Below are 27,912 nucleotides of genomic sequence, written 5' to 3'. Positions count from 1 at the left end.
TCCAGCTAAAGATTTCCCACAGTCATTACATACAAAGGGTTTCTCTCTCACTATGAATTTTCTGATGTCCGTGAGGTTAAAAACTGCAGCTAAAGGCTTTCCCACCAGTCACCGGCATTCAAAGGTTTCTCTCCAGTATGCATTCTCTTATGTGTGGTAAGCTGGCCACTACGGCTAAAGGCTTTCCCCACATTCATAGACATCAAAAGGTTTCTCTCCTGTGTGCACTCTCCTGTGTTCAGTAAGGGATCCACTCCAGCTAAAGGATTTGCCACATTCAAGAACTTTAAAGGGTTTTTCCTCCAGCGTGCACTTTCTTATGTGCCGCTAAGCATCCAACTATGGCTAAGGATTTGCCACATTCAGGACATACGGTTTTCTCCAGTGTGAAGCTTATGCAGAGTAAGCTGCCCACTACGGCAGAAGGTTTTCCCACATTCAGGACATTCAAAGGGTTTTTCTCCAGTGTGAATTCTTTGGTGCTCAGTAAGAGACCTACTCTGGCTAAAGAACTTGTGACATTTCTGACATTCAAAAGGTTTCTCTCCTGTATGAATTCTCTGATGCACGCTAAGGTTAGAACTTCGGCTAAAAGCTTTCCCACATTGATTACACCCAAAGGGTTTCTCTCCAGTATGGATTTTTTTATGTGTACTGAGTCTCCCACTATCACTGAAAGATTTCTCGCATTGGTGACATTTAAAGGGTTTCTCTCCAGTATGAATTCTTTGATGTACAGTAAGGTGAGAACTACGGTTGAAAGTTTTACCACACTGATTACATTCAAAATATTTCTTTCCGGTATGAATTTTCTTATGTTCAATAAGTTGCTCACTACTGATGAAGCACTTTTGACATTCATGGCATTTAAAGGATTTTGATCCAGTATGAACTCTCTGATGTACAGTAAGGTAAGAACTTCTGCTAAATGCTTTTCCACACTGACCACATTCAAAGGGTTTCTTACCAGTATGAATTCTTTTATGTGTATTAAGCTGCCCTCTCTGGCTAAAGTATTTCCCACATTCATGACATTCAAAGGGTTTTTCTCCAGTATGAATTCGCTTATGAGAACTAAGCTGCTCACTACGGATGAAGCATTTCCCACATTCATGGCATTCAAAGGGTTTCTTTCCAGAATGAATTTTCTCATGGCGAGTGAGTTGAGAAATTTGACTGAAGGCTTTCCCACACTGATTACATTCAAAGGGTTTCTCTCCAACATGAATTCTCTTGTGTTCAATAAGCTGCTCACTAAGGCTAAAGAATTTCCCACACTTGTGACATTCAAAGGGTTTCTCTCCAGTATGAATTACCTGATGTACTGTAAGGTGAGAACTTTGCCTGAAGGACTTCCCACACTGATTACATTCAAATGGTTGCTCCAGTATGAATTCTCTTATGTACAGTAAGATAGCTCTTCCACCTAAAGGCTTTCCCACATTGATTACATTCAAAGGGTTTCTCTCCTGTATGAATTCTCTGATGACTTCTAAGGGATTTTCTATTGGTGAAAAATTTTTCACACTCATTACACTTAAATACTTTTTCTTCACTATGCTCTTTATTAGAGTGAATAAAGTCTGAAGGGGAACTGAATGACTTGCTGCATATATTACAATTACAAAGATCATGCTTGCAAAAGACTCTATCATGTTCACTTAGGTCTAAATACTGTTTTACCTTCTTGCCATGTGTAGCACACTCCTGAAGACTTTCTGTAGTGTGAACTCCCTCTTGTGGAACAAGGACTGAACCTAGACTCAAACAACTTTCAAACAGACTCAGTAGAAATTCTCTGTGGACAGTTGTCTCTTCACTGGCTTGTCTGTCCTGATTGCAATTCTTTTGCTCTACTCTTACATCATGTTCCCAGGTTTCTCCCAATTGTCTTCCAAGGAACCATCTGACTTAACTCTCTCCCAGATGACTCTTCTGGAGAGACATGGATTTACAGTTGGCTCTGCTGTTTCACACCTGGTCATCTGATTAAGGAACTCTGAAAGAAAGGAGAAAAGTGTCAATCTCCAATGTACTCTGTGCTGGGTGAGAGGAATCTGCTTTACAATGCAAATTCTACATCTTGTTTCCTCTTCTACAGAAAATGATCAGTAATTTGGAAAGGACAGAATATTTTAAGGTACAATTTGATGCCCCAAAATATGTTAAGATAAAAAAAAAACACAAGCATCTCCTTGTTTTAAACTTGTTTAAGTAAGTAGGACTAAGTGAATTATATTCCAGGACACTTAAAGTACCTCTAGATGACAAGGAAACTTTATTAACAGGTCTTAATAAAATTATTAAATTTACAGAAGTTTAATTCTGGAAACTACAAATTGATTCCCAGGGAATCATCTGTGATCTGTAGGATTGGAATCATGAAGAGATATGATATTTATAACGGCACATTCTTATCTCTAAAATGTTCTATGGAAAATCTAATGTCATGGGTGCAGAGCACCCCAGAAGTTCTCTGGGGCACATCAAGGAAGCTTCTCCTTGAGAAAACTAACCAGAGGACAGATAAGGCCTAGAGAGATAAGCTGAACCAAATCGGACTGAGCTAGTTTGGGATTCCTACCCTTCATTCTGGTCCTCCCATACCCTGGGGAGATAAGTTTGGGTGTGGCTGCGGCCTTTGCGTTCTGAAGAGGAATCTGTAGCCACCCCTCACCCAATTCCTTTAGTCACTACCAGTGGGGGATGGTACTCTACTCCTCACCCAATTCCCCAGCTACCACCAGTGGGGGGATGGTCCAACCTTCACAAAAGGAACTTTCCACAGGCAGATGGTCCCCCCCCATCAGGCCTCTATAAAAGTACTTCCCAGTCTCCTGTTCGAGGAGATTTGGTACCTCTGAGCCATGTGCTTTATGCCAAATCTCCCCATGAAAAGTCCAAGGATTTCTTTCATGGTTTCCCTCCCCCCACCCTTCCCTTCCCTTGCTCCTAAATAAACTACCACCTTATTCTAACTACTTTTGTGTGCAAGAGGGTGTAATTCTTTAAAGAGGAATTCCTAGAACCCCAACCCCTGATCTAACCCGTACCCCATTTCCCACCATTAATACCTAAGAAAACCAGAGTACATGAGTTTGAGCTGAGAATGTGTCTGGATTCCTAAAACACAACAGATTAAAGTCTATCAAGATATCTTTTAGAAATGATAGAGAAATATCAGTAAGAAATGGTTATGACAGATGAATTTGAAGCCATTTCAGACACCTCATTCAGTCTTGTTCAATGAACTAATGTCAACATGATGGAGGTTTCTAATGTTGTGCCTCAGGTCTATATATTTGGCCTTTTCAACATTTTGACATTTCCATGACAACATGTTGACCACAGTCTCAATGTAAGGTAATCATACTTGGTGGCCAGTAAACCTTAGCAGCAGGTCTATTGCTCAGCTCCTAGAGAGGAATTGTGGCAAGCTCTATTAGTCAAATCACATTTGGATTTTTGAAGCCAGGTTTCAAGACCCACATTAAAAAGGGACATTAACAAACACACACCATTTATTAAGTGCTTACTCAGTGCCGACACATTTAAGCACTGGGGAATCAAAATAAGGCAAAAAGATTCCCCAACCACAAGAGCCTTACATTCTCATGGGGAAGATAACAAATAAATAGTTAGATAATAAGTTGAAGGTTCCTTAGAAAGCAAAACTCTAACAGCTAAGAATCCTGGGGGGAAGGGAGGGAATGAGAAAAGCCTCTTACAAAAAGGTGAAACTTCAGCTGAGACCTGAAGGAAGCAGAAAACAGAAGGAGGCACTTCAGGGATGAGAGATCGCCAGTGCAAAGGCAACGAAACACAGGAGAAGGAGTCCCTGTTCAAGGAAAAGCAGACACAGTAGTATGCATTGGTTTTAGAATATAGGGAGGGGAGCAGAGCATCAGAAATTGTTGCTGTTTGTCCTTCGTCCTCAAAGAGGACCATGACATTGGGGTGATGTCATGACTTGATGTGAATTGGATTTAAGGGAGGGAGGGCTATGCGAGGTCACCAGCCTCACTCTCTCCTCCAGAGCCCTCTGGGCCCCAGCGGTGAGACAACTGGCCATCAGAACAACTGGAGATGGCCTCCGATGTTTAAAGCAATTGGGGTTATGACTTGCCCAGGGTCACACCAGCTAGTAACAGCTGAGGTGAGATTTCAACTCGAGTCCTCCTGACTCCAGGGCCAGTGCGCCACCTAGCTGCCTCACATAAGAAGGACAGGGGAAGGGAAAAAGGGTCCAGGTTGGGAAGAATCTAGAAGTAACAGGGAGCCATAGAGATTATTCACTGGGGGTGTGGAGAGGGAGGGGACACATCAGACCTGTGCTTGAGGAAGATCACTTTGGCCGTTGTGTCAAGGGGAGATTGTAGTGGGGAAACACAGGAGGCAGGGAAAGCAATTAAGAAGTCATTACAGGGGCAGCTAGGTGTCACAGTGGATAGAGCACCGGCCCTGGAGTCAGGAAGACCTGAGTTCAAGTCCGGCCTCAGACACTTAACACTTACTAGCTGTGTGACCCTGGGCAAGTCACTTAACCCCAATTGCCTCACTAAAAAAAAAAAAAAAAAAAGAAGTCATTACAATAATCTCAAGTGTTTCATGAGTGGCCTGAGCTAGAGTGGTGGCTGTGAGTGCAGAAAAGAGGATATAGGGAGAGATGCTGGGAAGCCAGATAGAACTAGCCAACTTTCACAACAGACTGGCTATTGAGGTTGAGTGTGTGGAGTAGAGGAGGGACATCAAAGCTGAAAACATGGGGGACTGGGAAGGATGAGGGCACACTTCACATAAGAGGGCAGAGGTCTGGGGAAATAGATGAGTTCTGTTTTAGAGATACTGAGTTTGAGATGCCCCAGGGAAGTCCAGTTCAAAATGCCCAGGAAGATGTTGGTGATACGGGACCTGAAGCTCAGGAGAAATACCAGGGCTAGATAAACAGGTATGAAAACCAGCTGCGTAGAAATCCTCATTGAAGCCCATTAGAACTGATGAGATCAGCGGGGCGGCTGGGTGGCAGCTAGGGGGGTGCAGTGGGTAGAGCACCGGCCCTGGATTCAGGAGAACCTGAGATCAAATCTGACCTCAGACACTTGCACTTACTAGTTGTGTGACCCTGGGCAAGTCACCTTAACCCTCATTGCCCCCCCCCAAAAAAAAAAACCCAAACTGATGAGATCACAAAGTGAGAGAGTGCATGGAGCAAAGAGGGTCCAAGACAGGCCTCTGGGGTATGGTCGTAGTGAGTATAAGTGGCATGGATGAAGAGCAGGAAAAGAGGAGTGAGGTGTGGTGAGATGGGAAGAAGAACTAAGAGTGAATAAAGCATGAAAATCCAGAGAGCAGAGAGGGCTCCAGGAACAAGACCTGAATGCTACAGAGAGGTCAAGAAGGCTGAGAACTGAAAGAAGGCACCAGTACACTGGGCTGTCACCCCCCTTGTATTCCTAGACACTACTGTTGTTTGGTCAGTTTTCAGTTGGTCTCCACCTCTTCATGACCTCAATGTCAGGCTTTTCTTTTCAAGGATATGGAGTGGTTTGCCTTTTCCTTCCATAGCTCATTTAACAGAAGAGGAAATTGAGGCAAAACCAGGTTAAGTGACTTGTTCAGGGCCACACAGCTAATGTCTTGAAGCCAAAGTTGAATGCATAAACATGAAGCTTTCTGACTCTAGACCCCGGCCTTCTTTCCACTGCATCACCTACCTACCTGTTCCTGGACACTGTATCTTGAGTATTGCAGTCTAGGGTTATTCACCTTCTTGGCAGCCATTTAGCACCATTGTCTGGTATGGATCTCTACAGATCACTCAAATTTCTACATCTTTTCCAGTGTCTTTTCATATCTTGTATTTATTAGGCGCTGATTTTGTTTGCTTTGTGTGTGTGAGGCAACTGGGGTTAAGTGACTTGCCCAAGGTCCACACAGCTAGTAAGTGTCAAGTGTCTGAGGCTGGATTTGAACTCAGGTTCTCCTGAATCCAGGGCCAGGGCTCTATCCACTATGCCACCTAGCTGCCCCTAGGCTGATTTTTTAAAAAGCACAAACATAAGACTTTATCTCTAAATCTATTAATTTTATCTTCTTTGGACATTATTGTGGCATAGGATGTAAGAAACATCAGGAGATGTAGGGCCATACTCAGATGTCATACATCACAATAATTTCAAATAGAGAAGGGACCTGGAGACAAAAGAGTCCATCAAAAAAAAAATTACAAAGGAAATATTTCCCACATCCACAGTCTGGGGAGAATTTCTAACTAAAATAAAGAAAAAAAGATGACCAAAGCAATAAGACAACTGAGATTATGTAAGAATAAATAACTTTTGTATAAACAAAATCAATACATATGAATAAGGAGGATAATGTTGAGTGGGAAAAAAATCTCTTTGTTAGCGATCCCCTATAAAATTCTGATAGCAAAGATTTACAGAGAATTGAAATATATATTAGTCCCCAATAGATAAACTGTCAAAAGGTGTGTACAAAGACATTTTAGAAACAGAAGTACAAATGAACAACCATAGGGAAAAAAAAAATGCTAACTCACTAAGAAGAGAAATTCAAATAATAATTCAAATAAAGTCAAATAAAAACAACTCTTGGGTTTTATCCCACGTCTATTAAATTAAGGATACTCTAATAGTTCTTCAATATCACCAATTAAGCATTCATCCAAAAGATGAAGACTAAAGTGATTAATAAGAGGAAGGGGGGCCAGGATGGCAAAGAGCCCGGAGTCCATGACACGTGAGGGTCGGTTGCAAAGAACTGGACATATTTATTTGGTTTTGGTTTTTGTTTTGGGGGGTTTTTTTTGGGCAGGGGCAATGAGGGTTAAATGACTAGTAAGTGTCAAGTGTCTGAGGTCAAATTTGGAACTCAGGTCCTCCTGAATCCAGAGCCAGTGCTTTATCCACTGTGCACCTAGCTGCCCCCGGGACATATTTATTGGGAGAAGACAAGACTCAGTGGTAACATGATAGGTATTTTCAAGGACATGAGGGGTGTTATGTGGAGAAGGGATTAGATTGCTCATTGAGCCCCAGAGGGCAGAACTAGAAATAATAGGTGGCATTGCAAAGATGGTAGTAAAAACTTCTACCAATGAGACCTGTACCAAAACAGAATGAGTTGCCTGCAAAAGTGGTGGGTTACTCCTCCTTGAAAGTCTACAAATACAAGTTGGGCAACCATGTATTGCCTATGTCACAGTAGTATCTTCCTCTGTGGGCATCCAGTATGGCAAAGTGGATATAGCGCTAGGCCTTGGGCTGACTTCTTAGTTGGGTCTCTCCTAGTTTGCCTCCTGGTACAAAGTAGAATAATTCTCATATATTTTTTCCCACATGACAGGTTTTCAAGAACTTGAAAACAGCTTTTTGTGTCCCCTCTGAACCTTCTCTTCTCCAATTAATTCAAACTGATCTTCATATGGCATGAGTTCCTAATCGGGACTTTTGTTCTAACAAAACTGTGAGTTCATTGAGGTGGTGCAGTAGATGGAGCATTAGGCCTGCATCAGGGAGACCTGAATTCAAATCTGGCCTCAGACAAGTATTTACAAGCTTTGTGACTCTGGATAAGTCATTTGACTGTTTGCCTCAGTTTCCTCATCTGTAAAACAGGGGTAATAATAGCCCCTCCTTCACAGGGTTGTTGTGAGGATCAATAAGATAATCATTGTAAAGTACTTAGCATAGCGCCTGGTACATAACAAGCACTGGGTAAATGTTAGTTGTTATTATTTTGTCTATGGGTTAGACCCTATTTATGCTGGCCCTTCCTGAGGGACTCTCATTCAGGTGCTCACCTAAATTCATCACAGGAGGACCATTCAACGTGCCAAAGAGCTTCTTCACATTTTGGGGAGGGGGCAGGGCAATGAGGGTTAAGTGACTTGCCCAGGGTCACACAGCTAGTAAGTAAGTATCAAGTGTCTGAGGCCGGATATTAACTCAGGTCCTCCTGAATCCAGGGCTGGTGCTCTATCCACTGTGCCACCCAGCTTGCCCCACACATTTTCTTGATGTCACTACCAAATGAACACGTGAACCTAGATCCCGAAAATCCCAATTCCAAAAGGCCAGATGTTCTCTGCAAGTGTAGGATGATAGAAAGAAAGCTAGCTAGAATACAGTTCATGGGAAAAAGATGGGATTTCAGTGGACTGAAAACCCAAATGAGTCGAGAGTATAATATGGCAAGCAGAAGAACACTATCCTATGATGAATGGTCAGATATGCTGTCTGGAGTAAAGGAAGCTGTTGGGAGCTCCTCTGAACTCTTCCCTAGTGAGACTACATTAATGGAGGGAGCCATATTTGAAGAAAGCATTGACAATATGCCCAGAAAATGGAAGACTAGGACGGTACAAGGACTAGAAGATTATGGTGTAGGAATTAGGGATTTATTATCCCAACGATAAAAGAAGTAGGTGCTGCATGATGGCAATCTTCAAATATTAAAAAGGCTAATGGGTAGAAGAAGGAATTGACTTGTTGAATATAGCCTGAATGTGCACTCAAGGGGAAAAAAGAACTCACTTTACAGAAATGTTAACAGTAGCTATCATGAGGAATTGAAAAAAAAACTGAAGGAAATGTAAAAGTTCAACAATTGGGGGTGGCATATTAATGTAACAGAACACTATATCGCAATTACTAAGGAAAATGTGAAGAATACAGGGAAATCTGGACACTTACTAGCTGTGTGACACTGGGCAAGTCACTTAACCCTCACTGCCCCGCAAATAATAATAATATAATAATAATATAATATAATAATAATAATAATAATAATAATATAATAATAATAGATCAACTGTGAAAGACTTGGCTACTCTGACTAATGCAATGATCTGAGATACTTCCAAATGACTCATGATGAAAAAATGCTATCTACCTTCAGAGAAAGAACTGATAAACTCTCAGTGCAAACTAAATCAAAATGTTCTCACTATCTTTTTTCTTTTCCTTTTTTCCCCCTTTTTTATGAATATGGACAATATGGAAATATTTTTGCATGATTCACATTAATTGCTATTACTCTGCTTGCCTTCTCAGTGGGTGCAAGAGGAGTGGAGAGAATTTGGAACTCAAAGTTTAAAAGAAAAGAATGTTTAAAATAAATAAATGATCATTTTTAAAAGCATCTTCAATATGGTTATCCTAAGGTAACCATAGTGGTCTCCATACTGCAGAATCTTAATACAGGAAAGGGATGAGCATGGACGGTGTGCTTTTGGCAATAAAGATAATGGTAACAAATTTAAAGATAAATGAAACAACAAAGACTTAGGGGGAGTATATGTGTGTGTGTGTGTGTGTGTGTGTGTGTGTGTGTGGTGTGTGTGTGTGAGGGAGAGAGAGACATAAATGAAAGAAGGAAGGAAAAAGGGTGAAGAGAGACTAAAGGTTCAAGAGAAGCAGGGAAACTCAAGGAGAAGGCAAGATAGAAGAGGGTCTAGAAATAGAGAGAGAAGACTTCAGGTAAGAGAGTAGAAACACAACTTCCTTTCAGACCGGATCTACGTAGCCAGATTAGTGAGTTCTAGGCCACAAGAATGAGAAAAGCTGGCGATCCTGATCACAATTCTGCCACTCAACAGCTTGGGGACCTTGAGGAAGATTGACATCATCTCTCTGGTCCTTAGGCTCCTGATACACAGGACTTGGGAGTAGGACTGGATGATACCTAAGGGCTGGTATAGATATAATCGTGAACCATTCTATGTGATTTCAAAGTAAACAAGGGTATTTATGAGGAAGGTCACAGGGGGACAGAGACAAGGTTTCTCCTGTACCACAGAGACTCTGAAGAAAACTTCTGAAGAATGACTTTGAAGGACTCTTTGATCCTATGACTTCCACATGGCTGGAACACTCTGTTCCTCAAGTCTGTTTCCTGACTTCCTTCAAGTCCCAACTAAACTCCCATTCACCAGGAAGCCCTTTCCCAACCCCTCTTATTTCTAGTGTTTTCCCTCTCTTAATTATTTCCTCTTTATCCTGTATATAGCTTGTTTGTGCACATTTGTTTGAAGGTGTCTTCCCCCATCAGATTGTGAGCTACTTGAGGGCAGACTGTCTTTTGCCTCATTTAGTATCCTCAGAGCTTAGCATGGCATCTGGCACACAGTAGGTGCTTAATAAATGTTTATTGCTTGATAGATGCAACACTACACAGGGACTGCCCCTCAAATGAACACCTCAGCTGTGACTCCCCTCCTCCTGTTTTTCACTCACTCACCTGGACAGATATCACTGGAATCTTCTCTCTCCGACATACATGGTGATCCTCCTCTTTCCAACTGGATGATCACATCTGGTTTGGACACCTGAAACCCTGTTCATGGAATGACATGTAAAAAAACAACTTTGGACAGTTATCTCAGAATTCAAGCCCAGGCTCTTCTGAGAGACCTTGGTTCAAATTCCACCTAACACTTCTTAGCTATAGGAGTTCATACAAATCGCTTACTCTCTCTGGGCCTCAGTTTCCTCTCTTGGAAAATAAGGATAAAAATACCTCTAGGACTTACCCTACAGGGTGGTTGTGAGGACAAAACGAGACGATGAACACACAGAGCACTTACCAAAATGTCTGTGGGCATAACTATTAGTATGTTTCCATGTCAAGGAAAAGGTAGGCTAAGAAGGCCCAGCAGGGGGGCAGCTAGGTGGCGCAGTGGATAACAGCACTGGCCCTGGATTCAGAAGGACCTGAGTTCAAATCTGGCTTCAGACACTTAATACTTGCTAGCCGTGTGACCCTGGGCAAGTCACTTAACCCCAATTGCCTCACTTAAAAAAAAAAAAAGGCCCAGCAGGACACACAGAGAAAGGACCTTTGTAGTATTATTAATGTATTTCAGGCTTTCTGTCTCCCCTACCCACATTCCAACCCCTCTCAATTCTAGTGCTTTCCCTCTGTTATTTATTTCCTCTTTACCTTGGGGAATAGCCTATCTGTTCTCCTGTGTTAAAATGTTGTCTCCTCCCATTAGGCTCTAAGCTCCTTGGGGGCAGGGACTGTCTTTGGCCTCTTTTTGTTATGTTTTTTAATAAACATTTTTATTTAAAGTTTTGAGTTGCAAATTCCATCCCTCCCTCCCCTCCCTCCTTCCTGAAGGGGGTGAAGCAATAGAGGTAGGTTAGACCTATTTCTGTATCTCTTTCTGTATCACCAGCACTTAACACAGTGCCTGGAATACAGTAGGTGCTTAATAATTATTTGCTGACTGACTGACCATGCCTAGAAGGCCCTCCTCCTCAGCCCTAACATCTGAGCATCCTGCCTTCCTTCAGCTTAGCTCAAATGCCACCTTTGTGAGGAGGCCTCTCCACCTTCCACAGCAGCTGAAGCCTTTCCGCTCCTGCCAAGGTTATCTGTCATCTACTCTCTTTTTCTCTTTCTTTCTTTCTTTCTTTTTTTTTTTTTGTCAGGCAATCAGGGTTAAGTGACTTGCCCAGGGTCACACAGCTAGTGTCAAGTATCTGAGGCTAGATTTGAACTCAGGTCCTCCTGACTCCAGAGCCAGTACTCTATCCACTGCTCCACCTAGCTGCCCCAGAAGAACTTTTCTTTCCCCCCAGGGCAATGAAGGTTAAGTGATTTGCACAGGGTCAGCTAGTAAGTGTCAAGTGTCTGAGGCCATATTTAAACTCAGGTCCTTCTGAATCCAGAACCAGTGTTTTATCCACTATACCACCGAACGGCCCTGTCATCTACTCTCTCTGAGTCTTGTAGAGATCTATTTATCTGCCTCTGTCTATCCTCTTAGAAGAGAAGCTCTCTGAGGACAGGGCAGGGACTGTTTTTGTCTTTCTAAACCCAGCCCTTAGCCATCATATGTTCATTGACTTATTAGGTGTGATAGAGTGGAGAGGGTCTCCCAGGGAGAAGGTGCTCACAGGACCTGATCTAACAGAGGGATGGAAGGTGGGGAGGAGAGGAAATTAGCAGTTCCATGGCACCTACTCTGGGCCAAACTCTTTCCCAATATGGTCCTCTTTGATCCTCACAACCCTGGGGGGCAGCACTCTTATGATCATCCCTATGTGAGAAAATAATTATTGGGGGACCCAGAGAGCACTTTCTCAGTCCTTCCCCATCCTGACCCCAAATTCCAGTTCTCCTTGAGAAACTTCATCAAATCTCATCTGGGACAAACCTTTGGGAACAAAAGGAATGGAGACAGATTCTTTTGTCTAGATAGGTGAAGGACTGATGGGATTAAACAACCCCTAGATAATGGACTTTGCTGTGAGCAACTTGAGGAGGGTCTTTTGCCTTCTTTTCCATGATGTCATCATTTTAATGTAGACCACTTTCATTAAATCATGTCAACCAATGGAACTGAATGTTGCTAACCAATGAGCTTTGATCAATGTATAATGACCTGCCTCCATTCAAAAGGGGATAAAAACCCGTGGGAACCACCAAGTGAAGGCTCCTGGGAAACCTTCAGGGCTTCTCTCCTGCTTCTCTCAAACCACATGGTCTTTGTCTCTCACTAGCTCTCTTGGGTCTCATTGGGACCACACGCTGCCTCTCTGGGAGACACAACATGGGTCTTTTGGGGCTCTTCTCCTGCTTGTGCTAACATGTATGCTGAAGCTCTCTCCCTGCTTTCTCTACCATATGCCTGAGACCATGAGAAGTTAGTGAGGCATATGGTCAGTCCTTTACTGGTATAATATTGATAATCAAATATGCTTACCCCAAACTGATACCAATAGCAATTGTGATTATTTTTAAAACACACACCCATTTGGGATGAACATCTTTCATATTTGCAGTTATCTGCCTTGGTCACTTGGGGGAAAAGACTTGAAGCTGGTGGAAGAGTAGGGAAGATGAGGTCTAAGACAGGACCACAAAAGTGCCAATTGCTAATAGTATGAAGCAAAAGTCTTTCACCAGGGAACAAAGAACAGAAACACCCTTTCTCTTAATCCTCAAAGGTTTGGGGAATTTATATTACATTGTATATGGAACATATTCTTAGCTCTCATAGAACATCAGAGTTAGCAGAGTACTGCAGAAACACCCAGGAGTTCTAGAAATTGAGACAATAAAGACTCACACACACACACACACACACACACACACACTTTCCCCCTGAATCCTAGAGGTTGGTGAGGGGGTGAGGGGCTGGGATTCTGAATTAAAAGTTACAGAAAAAAACTGTCCTTACCCAGGGAGACCAGGCTCCTATAATTGTCCATCATCACTTCTTTGTATAAGTCCCTCTGAGCAGGGTCCAGGTGCCCCCACTCTTCTCTGGTGAAGTCCACTGCCACATCCTTGAAAGTCAATGTTCCCTGAAACATCCAACATACCAGAAATGATCTATTATGAAGACACCCTTGGGCAAAAACAAAGTCATACTGACATGCAAAACTCTCATTATTCCTAATCAAATACCTCAACAATGCCTATGATGAGCAAAAAATTGTACTGGATTGTATTTATACCAAAGGTAGTTTTATTTAATCAATTCAGTGTCAAGAGTACATTCTGGTTACCCAAACAGGGCTAAAACCAGTCATAGACTCTCATACTCATGTGCTCTTAGCTTTGTGTCTTGATACCTTTCACTCTACTTAGTCCAGACAGATTTGACCTACCAAGGAGGAGTCTAAAAGAGGGAAGTGCAACATAGAGAACCCCACATTTTTCATAGAACCCCCAGAAAATGTCTGAAAAAAACTGAGAAAGGCTGATGATAAAGAAAACTGAAAATAAATGGAAGGTCTTTCATCCAGTCCAAAACCATACAAGATGGTCACAAGCAAGCAGAAAAGTTCTCACATAGCATGTCAGGTAACACACATGTCAGGAGAGTTGACAAGATAGTTTCACCAGCAAAGCCAGGGCATATGTAGGCAATCAGCCCAGAAGCCAGCAAAGACAGGAAAGGAAAAAAGGTTTGATAGTCAAGATATATAAGGAAAGGATACAAATATGTAATAACAAGGGATTTGTCTTCTAGGGAATGAATGAAAATGCATTTATGTACTTACTATGTTCCAAGGACTGTGGTAAGTGCTGGGGATGTAAACTGAAATAGCAACACAGTCTGTTCTCAAGGAACTCTCACTCTGATTGGGGGAGAAAACAAGCAAAAGAATGTTTTGTTGTAGGGCGAATGACAAGGCCGGGAAATCCTAAGGGTTCATCAGCCGGGCAAATGGCAAGGCCCAAGAGTCCTTAGGTCCAATAGATAAATAGCTGAAGGATGTGAATCATAAGTTCTCAAGGGAAGAAATTCCAGCGATCAAGAATATATTTCTTAAATGCTCCCAGTCACTAATAATAGAAGAAATTAAAATTAAAATATCTATGAAGTTCTAACTCATACCTTTCAGATTGGCAAGGATGATAAAAGCAGAAAATGACACTTGTTGAGGGGCTGTGCACACTAATTCACTGTTGGTACAGTTATGTTTTGGTCAAGCCATTTGGAAAGGAATCGTATCTCTAAAGTCACTAAATTGTTCATGTCATCTGACTCCACAATTCCTTCCTTGATGAGATGGTGTGGAAGGAAGAACTACCCAGCAGCTTCCCCTTACTGCCATTTCTACTTGCCAATATTCTCCCTCCCCCAACTCTGGACTACTTAGAAGACATGGTGGGGTGCTTTAATGCCCACATAACCTGGATTAAATAGGAGTCACCAAACTGAAGAATTAATGAATAAATTGTGTGTGAATGTAGTGAAGTATTGTTAGATGTGGAGAATGAAGAAATAGATGTAAGAAATAATTCATTTGGCCCTCTCCTCTATTCCAATCAGTAATAACCAGTTTGATATGATTCCATAGGGGTAGTGATTATAAGTTCTATATATTAGGCCCCAGACCTATGAACTACAGGTTGTAAGTACTTGCTTAATCATAGGAAGCTAACTAGCAGTCCTCCACCCTTGTTTTTCCTTGTCATGGTGACCAAGCCCAGTGGGATGGAGGTGACTCAATTACATGGAAAGTCCTTCGGCTTCTTTTTTGTACCTAAGAGGCCATAAGATGGTCACTTGTCCAACATGAGCAAGTGACCTCTTATGACTACTTAGTCTGTGGAGATGCCCCATGCTTTGCCCAACCCGAGACCCCGCCTGCTGATCTAATTTCTAGCTGATGCATCATTTTTGGCCCGCAAAGCAAGATGTATCCACCAATGGGATTCTGTACTTTGTACAGCCTCTTTAGAATGTTCAGGTATCAGCTCTGACAGCAAACTTTATCAAGATAAGGCACTTGAAGAAGGGGGCATCTCAGAATGTGCGGAAGATCTGAGGTCCATTTCATTAGAGGGGCTGATGGGCCCTTTAATAAAGTACCAATGGCTAAGAGCTTTGCCTCACTCTCTTACTATAGGTTGGACAATTTTAACCCCCACATGGATTCTGAGAGACCTGAGAAGACTTGTATGAACTGATGCAGAGTGAATTGGACAGAACTAGGACAACTTATACAACTACCACAAGAATGTAAAGAAAGACAAATTTAAAAGACTTAACAACTCTCTATTCAAGGAGATGCCTAACTATGACAATAGAATATCAATGACCAAGAATGCCGTCCATTGCCTGAAAAAGGTGAGGCACAGGAGATGAAAACTGAGGCATGTTTTCTGACATGGTCAATATGTGGATTTGTTTTGTTGGACTATACTGATTTGTTACAAGGGCCTTTTGAAAAAATTGGGACAGTGATCTTGTAGGATTAGGAACTAGTGATAGCAATGGCCAAAAAAAGAAAGGAGTCATGTAGCATTTAAAAAAACTCAATCAACAAGTATTTATTAAGTGCCTACTATGTTCCAAGTACTGGGATTAAAAGTGCAAATAATGAGATAATCTTTCCTGAAATGAATTCACTAATTTGGAACTAAGCCCAAAGGGCTATAGAACTGTGCATACCCCTTTGATCCAGCAATACCACTGCTAGGTTTATAACCCAAAGACATCCCCCAAAAGAGAAAAGACCTATTTATACAAAAATATTTCTAGCAGCTCTTTTTTTGTGGTGTCTAAGAATTGGAAATCAAAGGAATACCCATTGATTGGGGAATGGCTAAATGAGCTGTGGTATATGATGGTGATGGAATATTATTGTGCTATAAGAAATGACAAGCAGGATGATTTCAGAAAGACCTGGAAAGACTTTTATGAAATTATGTATAGCGAAGTGAGAAGAACCAAGAGAACACTGTGCACATAGACCGCAATATGTTTGAAGAAGAACTGTGAAAGACTTAACTATTCTCAGCAATGCAATGATCCAAGACAATCCCAAAGGACTATTGATGAAACATCCTATCCACCTCTAAAGAAAGAACTGACATTGATTGAACACAGACTGAAGCATGCTATTTTTCCCTTTCTTTCATTTTTTCCTCTTATTCAAGTTTTGATGTACAAAATTACTAATATGGTAATGTTTTGCATAATTGCACATGTATAACCTATATCTGATTACTTACCACCCTCAGGGAGGGGTTAGAAGAGGGATGGAGGGATACAAATTGGAACCCCAAACTATAAATAAAAATGTTTATTAACTAAAAAAATTAAAATAAAATTGTTGAACAATTTTTTTAAATGAGCTTACTCACAGAAGAGAACAGAAAAATTTAGAAGACAAATAGACAGCTTTGAAATTAATGCGTTGAATTTATGATGTAATTTTAAAAATATAAGCTATAGATCACGGAAATTTTTTATATGTAATCTTCTTTTTTGGTTCTTTGTATATGGAAATGCTCATGTTAATCTCTGTCAAGTTTAGAATAACAAAAAGGTCCGCTTGTTATAAAAGTGGAAGTGATTTTAGTGTTGTTCTGGACTCATTGCCAGAAAACATCTGTCCCAACTCATCAGTCTTTATGGGTTCCATAAATGACATGTTAATTCTCTCTCCCCAACTAACCAAATCCTACCTATTTTAAGGGCCAACTCTAAATGTATTTTCTTTAAGAAGTCTTCCTTAATTTCCTAAGCCCTGATCAACATCTTCCTTCTCTGAATTTCAAAAGTACTTAATACTCATACTCTGTACCTATTCAGTTTGGTACTTAAAAAACAATGCAAGAACCTGTGGATTAGGGGATATAGGGGAGCAGTCTAGTTCTTGTGTAACTCCTATATCATTGGACAAATGTTTTTTTTTTTTAATGTATGAGGTATTTTATTTTTTCCATTACATGTAAAGATAGTTCTCAACTTTTGTTTATACATGCTTTACAATTTCAGATTTTTCTCCCTCCCACCCCTCCCCTCCCCCCCTCCCCTAGACAGCAGGTAATCTGATATAGTTTATATCTATATATCTCTATACATATACATATAGATAGATATATATATATACACATAATAACATTAATCCTATTTCTGCATTAATCCTGTTACAAGAGAAAGAATCAGAGCAGTGATGCAAAACCTCAAAATAGAAAGGAAAAAAAAAAACCAACATCACCCAAAACAAAAGAAATAATATGGTTCAATCAGCATCTATACTCCACAGTTCTTTTTTTTTTTTCTTGGATTTGGAGATCCTCTTCTATCATGAGTTCCCTGGAACTCTTCTGTACCATTGCATTGGTGAGAAGAATATAGTCCATCACAGTAGGTCAACACTCAATGTTGATGATACTGTGTACAATGTTCTTCTGGTTCTGCTCATCTCACTCATCATCAGCTCATGTAAGACCCTCCAGGTTTCTCTGAACTCTTCCTGCTCATCATTTCTTACAGCACAATAGTATTCCATTGTATTCATATACCACAACTTGTCCAGCCATTCCCCAATTGATGGGCACCCCCTCAACTTCCAATTCCTTGCTACCACGTAAAGAGCAGCTATAAATATTTTTGTACATGTGGGTCCCTTTCCCCCTTCCATGATTTCTTTGGGCAAAAGACCTAAAAGTGGGATTGCTGGGTCAAAGGGTATGCACAGCTTTATCGCCCTTTGGGCATAATTCCAAATTGCTCTCCAGAATGGTTGGATCAGCTCACAGCTCATTGGACAAATGTTGCAGGGAGAGTATGACAGAAATACATTTCCATGTGGTTCATACTGTTGAAGTAAGAACAAGTAGGGGCAGCTAGGTGGTGTAGTGGATAGAGCACTGGCCCTGGATTCAAGAAGACCTGAGTTCAAGCCCGACCTCAGACCCTTGACACTTACTAGCTGTGTGACCCTAGGCAAGTCACTTAACCCCAACTGCCTCACCAAAAACAAAAAAACAAAAAACAAAAACAGAAGTAAGAACAAGTAAAAAGTCTTATTTGCCAAAACCTGAGAGCTTACTTTTATCTTTCTTTTCTTTTACCTTAGTAGGATTCTAATACTAGTCAGTTAATAATCACTTATTAAATGATGTGCCAAGCACTGAAACTAACCTGTTTTAGAGATGGTTTCCAACTCTCTAACTTTGTCTTCTCTCTCCTTTGCAAAAAATTTTGTTGTTTGTTTTGTTTTGTTTTTAGGGCAATTAGGGTTAAGTGACTTGCCCAGGGTCACACAGCTAATAAGTGTCAAGTGTCTGATGCCCCATTTGAACTCAGGTCCTCCTGAATCCAGGGCTGGTGCTTTATCCACTGTGCCACCTAGCTGCCCCCCTCACAAAAGATTTTAATAGACTTTCAACCACAAATTCCTCCTCCCCCTTTTGCCCCACAAAAGCATCCAGTGAAAAAAGTCTTCTATGTCATAGCGGTAACCCCACAATTCTTTTTCTTTTTAATGTACCAAGTGCCCCCAGCTGCTCAAATCTAGCAAACTCAGGGCTTCTTTTGTGCAAAGGTATCATAAAGAGTCACTAAGTCTTCCACCCAAGAGAATGAGAATTTTTAAATTATCCTCACTTTGGTAGCCTAAAAAAGCTTTCCTGAATTTGGTGCTTAGGACAAGGAAGAGGTGCTCTTGGTCTAAAAGATACCCAACCCAAATCCGCGCCCCCCCCCCCAAACCACATATATCCATAGAATTCATATCTTCTGTCGTCCTTAGCTTGGCCACATTTAATAATAGCAGCCAAAGGCTATCTGTGAAGTGTTGGCAGAAGGATTTCTTATGGAATATTTAGGGGTGCTGCTTCTTCTGCCCTTGAGTGGGAAGTTAGGGGTAGGTCATGCATATAACAAGCTCCTAACATCCTGAACTATGCCCCAAAATCATTTTGGTTGCTACTGACATAAACAGACTCTTTCCTTCTGAGGTAGAGACATATCTTATGACAGGGTGAACCAAGGGATGGGAAGAAAAGAGAGAGGCCCATTTGTCTATACCAATTTTTTAGTTACTACTGGTTGAGTGGTATCAAAGCCCCAGCATAGGCAAACTTGTTGCTAACTGATTGGGAGCAAGCTGTCCATTCATTTTTATACACACATCTATCCTGTAATCATTGATTTAATTATGTAATTTTGATATAACCAAAGAATTCCTCCTAGAAAAAGAGGTCTTCACCTGGGATCCTTAAATAGATTTCAGAAGGTCTGGAACTTGGATGGGAAAAATTGCATTCTTATTTTCCCTAACCTCTAACAAAAACTTAATATTTCCTTTAATTATGAATTTCCCAAATAAGACATTTCCAGAGGGGGTCTGCAGGCTCCACCACATTGCCAAAGAGATCTATGACACCAAAAGGTTAAGAACTTATGTCCTACAAAAACTGCTGGAAAAACTGGAAGATAGTATGGCAGAAATTAGGCATAGACCAACATCTTACACCTTATACTAAAATAAGGTAAAACTGGGTACATGATTTAGACATAAAAGGTGATACCATAGGTAAATCAGGAGAGGAAGGAATAGTTTACCTTTCAGATCTTTGGAAAGGAGAAAAGTTTATGACCAAACAAGAGACAGAATATTATGAAATGCAAAATGGATGATTTTGATTACATTAAATTAAAAAGGTTTTGCACAAACAGAAGCAATGCATCCAAAATTAGAAGGGAAGCAGAAAGCTGGGAAGCAATTTTTATGGCCAGTACTTCTGATAAAGGCCTCATTTCTAAAATATATCAGGAACTAAATCAAATTTATAAGAATCCAAGTCATTCCCCAACTGAGAAATGGTCAAAGGATATGAACAGGCAGTTTTCTGATGAAGAAATCAAACCTATCTATTGAAATATGAAAAAATGCTCTAAATCACTATTTATTATTTTTTTTGGCGGGGCTATGGGGGTTAAGTGACTTGCCCAGGGTCATACAGCCAGTAAGTGTCAAGTGTCTGAGGCCAGATTTGAACTCAGGTACTCCTGAATCCAGGGCCGGTACTTTATCCACAGCGCCACCTAGCCACCCCTCTAAACCACTATTGATTAGAGAAATGCAAATTAAAACAACTCTGAGGTACCACCCAACACCTATCAGATTGGCTGATATGACAGAAAAAGGAATATAAAAAATGTTGGAGAAGCTGTGGAAAATTGGCACACTAATGCATTGTTGGTGGAGCTGTGAACTGATCCAACCATTCTGGAGAGCAATTTGGAATTATGCCCAAAGGACTATAAAGCTGTGCTAACCCTTTGACCCAACAATACCACTTTTGGGTCTTTTTCCCAAAGAGATCATAAAAAAGGTAAAGGCCCCACATGTACAAAAATATTTATAGCTGCTCTTTTTGTGGTGGCAAGGAATTGGAAATTGAGGGGATGTCCATCAATTGGGGAATGGCTGAACAAGTTGTGGTATATAAATGTAATGGAATTCTATTGTACTGTAAGAAATGATGAGCAGGAGGAGTTCAGAGAAACCTGGAAGGACTTGAATGAACTGATGATGAGTGAGATGAGCAGAACCAGAAAATTATACACAGTATCATCAACATTATGTGTTGATCAACTGTGATAGACTTGATTCTTCACACCAATACAACAGTGCAAGAAAGTTCCAAAGGACTCATGATGGAAAAAGCTCTTCAAATCCAGGGGGAAAAAAAGAACTGTGGAATATGGATGCAGATTGAACCATACTATTTCTTTTTGGTTTTGGTGCTATTGTTTTTCTTTTTTGCTCTGATTCTTCTCTTATAACATGACTAATGCAGAAATATGTTTAATGTTATTGTACCTATATAACCTATATCAGATTACCTGCTGTCTTGGGGAAGGGGGAGGGAGGGGAGGGAAGGAGAAAAATTTGAGATTAGAAATCTTATAAAAATAAATGTTGATACTATTTCTTTGTTTTTGGTGCTGTTGTTTTTTTCTATTTTGAGGTTTTTCATCATTGCTCTGATTTTTCTCTTATAACATGACTAATGCAGAAATAGGATTAATGTTATTATGTGTATATATTTATAACCTATATCAGATTACCTGCTGTCTAGGGGAGGGGGGGAGGGAGGGGAGGGAGGGAGAAAAATCTGAAATTGGAAAGCTTGTAGAAACAAAAGTTGAGAACTATCTTTACATGTAACAGAAAAAAAAAAAGAAAAACAAAAAGAAAAAAATGTTGAAATTATCTCTACATGTAACTGGAAAATAATAAAATACTTTTATTTTAAAAAAAGAACTTATGTCCTAGACCATAGATTTCCATTTTTTTCTACTCTCAACTAATTACACTTGTGTATTTCAACAAGGTTTCTGACATATCCAGAATAGTCCACATGGTTACCTCTGACAATAGGTGTTGCAAAAATTTCTAAGTCACAGGGTCAGACAAAGAAAAACCAAAGTCTCCAAGCCAAAGAAAATAGGTTTATTGAGAGAGGGATCCTATCTCACAATGAAGCCAGTCTCAGGTCTAAGACCCAAAGATCCCGAGCCTCAGGACTGGCATATATTTATACACAATAACTCCTCCCACAATTTAAACACACCCTGAGTGGTACGTGTACAATAAGTCTTGAAGGAGAGAGAATGAAACCAACAATCTTTCACCTTCCAAGTGGCTAACCCGTTGGATTTAATTTTTCCACCCTAAAACGCTGTCTCCTTGTTTGCTGGCCGCTAAGATGGAAACCACTAGACTGGAACCAGATGATTGCAAAGCCAAATACATGAATATCGGTCAGATGGTTTCTGGACTGATGGCGATATAGCATTTGAATTTGCTCTGCTCGTATCTGTCTTACTTTTTCATTATTATTTGCTAAGTTGAGTATCTTTACAGTATTGCTGTTACCATGTGGAGTGCTCTCCTCGTTCTACTCACTTCACTTTGAATGAGTTCATTTAAGTCTCTTCAGGTTTTTCCCAAAACTATCACCTTCATAATTGTTTACAGCACAATAATATTCCATCACACTGATTTACCATAACTTGTTCAACCATTCTCTAATTGATGGGTATCCCCTCTATATTGGCTCCTATCCATATTTCTGTACATATGAATTCTTTTCCTTTTTCTTTGATCTCTTCAGTACTGAGTATATAGTTGAGGAACATGAACTCCTGAGCAAATGGGTGGCCAAGGGCCAGAGGAAAAGATCATTCAGCATTCCATAAGATCCTAGTCTCTGAAATGGGGAGGAATTTGTATACACTCCAAGAAAATGGATATTATTTCAACAAAGACAATTCAACTTACCTGACACCTAGATGTTGGGATCACAGGAGCCATTCTGTCCTAGGTAACTGAAGAATCCTCAGAAGGCAAAGCTGGGAGACAGGAAACATGAGAGGGGGCCAGAATTTTCTCGATCCCAGACAAAATTAGAAATCCTCCATCTGCATGAAGCGAGCTAAGACTAGAAGGGGGAAAAAGGCCACCCATAAGCTTCCAAGATAAAGGGCAAGGAGCATAGGAGTGGTTGAATTTCACATTTCAACAACTAAAAAGTGGGCTCATGAGAAACATTTCCTTCTAACTTCCAAACATATTACTAGAAATCTGTACTCTTCTACAGGGGAGGAGGTCATAAAATCAGACTGAAGCCTAGACGGGATTTAAGAGATCATCTCATCCCCTATTTTGCAGATGAAGAAAACTAAGGCCCAGGGAAGTTATGCTATTTCTACAAAGTACAGAGCCAGGATTCCTTCCGAAGTCTTCCAAATCCAGAGTTCTTACGATGCACCAGGCAGCACGCAGGAAGCCCCTGACCCCTGCTAGCTGAAGAGTCACAGCTTAGCTTCCCCCGGGGGGATGAAGATGTGACCCTGAAGCCAACTTAACCTGACTTCTGGTTGACATAGGTAACACACGATTACTGAACAAAGGTCACAGACCAAAAGGCCCACTTCTTGTATGGGCAGAACTCTTGAAAGAAGCCTGACCTAGCAGCAGGTCAGAAACAAGGCTTGGAGGTGACTAAAGACACTCTCTCCCAAAGGGAGAAGTGGGAAGGCTCCTGGAGCCAGGCATATCTCGAGCACTTTCTGAAATCCCTGAGGAGACTTACATAGGGCCTGCAGTCTGCACCCCACATTCATATGGAAAGGGAGAGAGGAGGGAGTCTAGGCATGGAAAGAAAAATGGGGAGAAAATGAAGGGGATAAATGAGGAGGAGCTGGGGACAAAGAGGGAAAGCAGAAAGAGGGCCTAAGGAAAGAGAAAAAGGAGGGAGGGAAACAGGAAAATGGAAGTGAAGGAGGGGAAAGGAGGGGAGGAAGAGAAAAAGAGGAATGGAAGGGAAAGAGAGGAAGAGAAAAGTAAGAAGGGAAAAGAAAGGGAAGAAGAGAGAATAGGGGGTTGTTATGGTCCCAAGCCACCCCATAAGTTCTCTGGGGTATATCAAAGAACCTTCTCCTTGAGAAACTAAACCAAACAGCCTCAGACACTTGACACTTACTAGCTGTGTGACCCTGGGCAAGTCACTTAACCCTCACTGCCCTGCAAAAACACCAAAAAACAAAACACAAAGAAATTTAAGAGAAACTAAACCAAAGGACAGACACACCTAAAGAGGTAAGTGGCACCAGATCGGGACTGAGCTAGCTCTGGTCATTCTAGTCTCCCTCACCCTTGGGGAGATAAATTTGGGTATGGCTGCTGCCTTTGTACCAGAAGGAGGAGAGAGATGGCTTGAGAGATTCCCAGCCACCCCTCACCCAACGCCCCCAGCCACCACCAGTGGGGGATGGTCCTCCCTCAATAGGGAAACTTTCCACAGTCAGACAATCACCTCATCAGACCACCATCGGACCTCTATAAAAGTATTTGCCTGTCTCCTGCTCGAAGAGATTGGTATCTCAGAGTCAAGCTCTGTGCCGCGCCTTTTCCCCAGGAGAAGAAGTCCAAGGATTTCTCTCTTGGTTTCCCTTCCCTAGCCCCTAAATAAACTGTTATCTTATTCTATTGGATTTGTGTGCAAGAGGGTGTCATTGTGTGTGTGTGTGTGTGTGTGTGTGTGTGAGACAATTGGGGTTAAGTGACTTGCCCAGTGTCACACAGCAAGTAATTGTTAAGTGTCTGAGTTCGGATTTGAACTTGGGTCCTCCTGAATCCAGGGCCCGTGCTCTATCCACTGCACCACCTAGCTGCCCCAGGGTGTAATTCTTTAAAGAGGAATTCCTAAGCACCCCAAACCCCTACCCCTATTTCAAACCCCCTACCCTATTTCCCCATAACAGGGTGAAGAAGAGAGAGGGAAGAAGGTAAAAGGAAAGAAAGAAGGGGAGAAGGATGAGCTGAAAGAGGGGAAAGAAGGAGAGGGGAAGCACCTACTCTGTGCCTGACACAGAGTAGGTGCTAAGATAGTCCTCACCCTGGAGCAGCGCAGTCTAAGGGAGAACACAAAATATAAATATGTACCAACAATCTACTTACAGCATAATAGGAAGTAATCAATTGAAGGAAGGCACTAGAATTAAGAGACTGGGGAAGTTTTCTTGTAAAAGGGAGGACTCGAGGGTAGCCAGGCAGGCCAGGAGGTAGAGATGAGTCTACGTATGGGAGGTAGCCATTGAAAATGCCTGGACTGGAAGATGAAGTATCTGGTTCAAAGAACAGCAAAGGAAGCCAGTATCACAGGATCTAAGAGTACTTGGTGGGAGATAAAGAGCGCTTGGAGGGGGGTAGGTTATGAACCTTTGAATACCAGAGGATTTTATATTTGAAACAGGAGGAAATAAGAAGCCAGCGGAGAGGGGCGGGGGAGACATGGTCAGACCTGCATTTTAGGATAATCACTTTGGTGGGTGACTGGAGGATGGAAAGCAGTGGGAGGAGGCTGGAGGCACCAGTGGCCATTGCAAAAGTGCAGGTGTGGGGGCAGCTAGGTGGCACAGTGGATAGAGCACTGGCCCCGGAGTCAGGAGAACTTGAGTTCAAATCCGGCCTCAGACACTTGACACTTACTTACTAGCTGTGTGACCCTGGGCAAGTCACTTAACCTCAATTGCCTCACCAAAAAAAAAAAAAGTGCAGGTGTGAGGAGGTAAGGGCCGGCACCAGGATGGTCACCATGTCTAAGGAGAGAAGAGGGCATTTATGAGATGAGCCTGGGGGGTGTCTGGGACGGGGACAGATAACGAGTTGTCTCGGGGTTTGAGATGTCTCAAAGGCAGCTGGAGATGGGAGACTGGCAGTCCAGACGCCGGCAGGGCAGGTCCGAAGTGAGAATCCTCCGCCTGAAGGGGGAGGGTAATTAAAGCCGCAGGAGCTGGTGGTCACCCAGAGAAGTCGCACCGAGGGAGAAGGGGGCCGGGCCGTGCACTGAGGGACACCAGGGGTCAGAGGGTGTGATCTGCAGGAGGGTCCAACAAAGGAGCCCGAGGGGGAGGGGCGGCCGGAGAGGGCGGAGGAGAACCAGCAGAGAGGAGGGAGGGGCTGCAGAGGCCAGGAGAAATGAGGCCCTGGGCCTGGCCACTCAGGTGACCTTGAATTACTTTGGAGAGGGGCTGCTGTGGAATGATGAAACACCGACCAGCAGAGTCAAGGAGTCAAAGGGGAAGAGAAAGGAGAGGAAGGGAGGAGGAGGAAGGGAAAGGGGCGGGGAAGTGAAGACCGGAGGGAGAGGGAAAGGGGCGGGGAGAAGGCGGAGGCTCACCAAGCCCCGCCCCACCATGCCCCGCCCCTCCTCGGGACTCCAGTAAAAGGCGGGGCAGGACGCTGGGGAGCAGCCCGCACACTCACCTGTCAGTCGCCCTCGGGCCACAAGCCTAAGGGAGAAAGACAGCGAGGAGGCGGAAGTCCTTCCGAGGACACTTCCGGTCCTAGGCCCCGGCTTGTTTATTTCCGGCCGGTCTCGCCGGCATTTCCTATGGTATCTTTAGGGCCCAAGCCAGAACAAAGCCAACCTCCCCAAGGTCTTCTGGGAAAGGTAGTTCAGAGGCCAAGAGCATCTTTTGCGCATGCCTAGATATGCAAGCCCGGAGTAATGGGAAGAGGGAACTCCTGGGCATGTAAACCTGATGTTGGGACAGCTGCCTCGAAGAGGCCTTTCCGGTGACCCCTTTCGTTAGGCACCCCCCACAAGTCACTTTATATCTATCTGTATATTTCCTGTTCTTATCTAATACCACATCGGACCCTAATTGACTGTGTGACCCTGGCAAGTCATTTCTCAGTTTCTTCATCCTAGTAGGCCTTCCTGTCATTCCTTTCTTCGAATAAGAACCTCATCTTTATTTGTCAGCACTCCTGCTGTGTCCAAATGAGCCCATTTACAATGGGTCACAAATTCCTTCAGGAATGCTGCAGCTATACAAGCTCCCCCAGATCTGTATTTCCCAATTTTATGAATATCAGCAAGTTGACAATACACAATCTCTCTTGTATGATGTTCAAAAAAAAAAAAAAAGGCACCTTGGGGGCAGCTAGGTGGTGTAGTGGATAGAGCCCTGGAGTCAGGAGGCCCTGAGTTCAAATCCAGCCTCAGACACTTGACACTTACTAGCTGTGTGACCCTGGGCAAGTCACTTAACCCCAATTGCCCCACAAACAAAACAAAAAAAGGTACCTTCACCTGTGGTTGGTCCCGTTTCAATGCTTGCCTTAAACCCAGAAGTTGCTTCTTTTCAGACTAAAGAAATGGGGATCGCGGAGACTTTGTGAGGATCAAATGAGATACTATCGGTAAAGCATTTTGCAAAGCTTAAAGCACTATATACATGAAAGCTATTATTATGTGATTAAGAAGCAACATGGTGAGGTGGATAAAAACTCTAAAGTTGGAGTTACAGGGCATGGGCTCAAATCCAACCCACGGACTGATGTGACTTTCAGCATATGCTCATTTGTAAAATGAGTGGGGCGAACTGGATGGCTGCTAAGGCCCCTTCCAGCTAGAGAAACTATAGTCCTATGTTGTACAATGTCATTAGAATGTAAGCCCTTTGAGGACAAGAACTCTATTTTTGTATCCCTAGCATCTAGAACAGTGCCTGACCATAGTAGAAAGTTAAATTCCAGGAAGATTTACTTGATATGGATGAACTGCTTTTAATCAGTCACATTTGATCCCCACCATGCCAACTTTAATCTGTTCACTGAGCAGTTTCCTGAGCCTTGTTAATAAATAAATAATAGTGATGTGAAAAACCTAGTATGGGCTGAAATGGAGAATGAGCTTGGTACAAATAGTAAAAAAAAAGATTAGAATCAAATATTACAAAGTCCTTAATGACGACTTCCTAAACCTGGAATAAAATAAAACATATTTGGCTAGGATCAAGAAAAATAACCATTTTACTTTACACCAAGATTCAATGATAAAAGATAATCCTTACACAGGACCTGACAACAGATTTTTTAAAAAGATGTTTATGGGGGGCGGCTAGGTGGCACAGTGGATAAAGCATTGTCCCTGAATTCAGGAGGACCTGAGTTCAAATCTGACGTCAGACGCTTGACACTTACTAGCTGTGTGACCCTGGGCAAGTCACTTAACCCCCATTGCCCCATAAAAAAAAAAAAGATGTTTATAAATGCTACTTATTTTAGATTAGGATTAGAAACCACGAACAGAGTTAATTGT

The 27,912-nt window shown here is 42.0% G+C and overlaps 1 protein-coding gene across 1 annotated transcript; it reads right to left on the bottom strand.

The window, feature by feature from the left end:
- Positions 1–89: 89 nt before the first annotated feature.
- On the bottom strand, positions 90–26,209 carry LOC122748326 (zinc finger protein OZF-like). The gene is made up of 8 exons (XM_043993986.1): positions 26,070–26,209; positions 22,581–22,740; positions 13,214–13,340; positions 10,264–10,359; positions 1,864–1,999; positions 1,684–1,757; positions 500–1,324; positions 90–259 (listed from the first exon to the last, which is right to left on the bottom strand). Exons 2-8 carry the CDS (start codon positions 22,611–22,613, stop codon positions 90–92), a joined length of 1,461 nt encoding a protein of 486 aa, XP_043849921.1. The 5' UTR covers positions 22,614–22,740; positions 26,070–26,209.
- Positions 26,210–27,912: the final 1,703 nt, after the last annotated feature.

The sequence above is a fragment of the Dromiciops gliroides genome, chromosome 3, assembly GCF_019393635.1.
Source record: "Dromiciops gliroides isolate mDroGli1 chromosome 3, mDroGli1.pri, whole genome shotgun sequence".
NCBI lineage: Eukaryota > Metazoa > Chordata > Mammalia > Microbiotheria > Microbiotheriidae > Dromiciops > Dromiciops gliroides.
The sequence above is the reverse complement of the archived record's forward strand: the minus strand, read 5'-3'. Positions and strand labels throughout refer to the sequence as shown.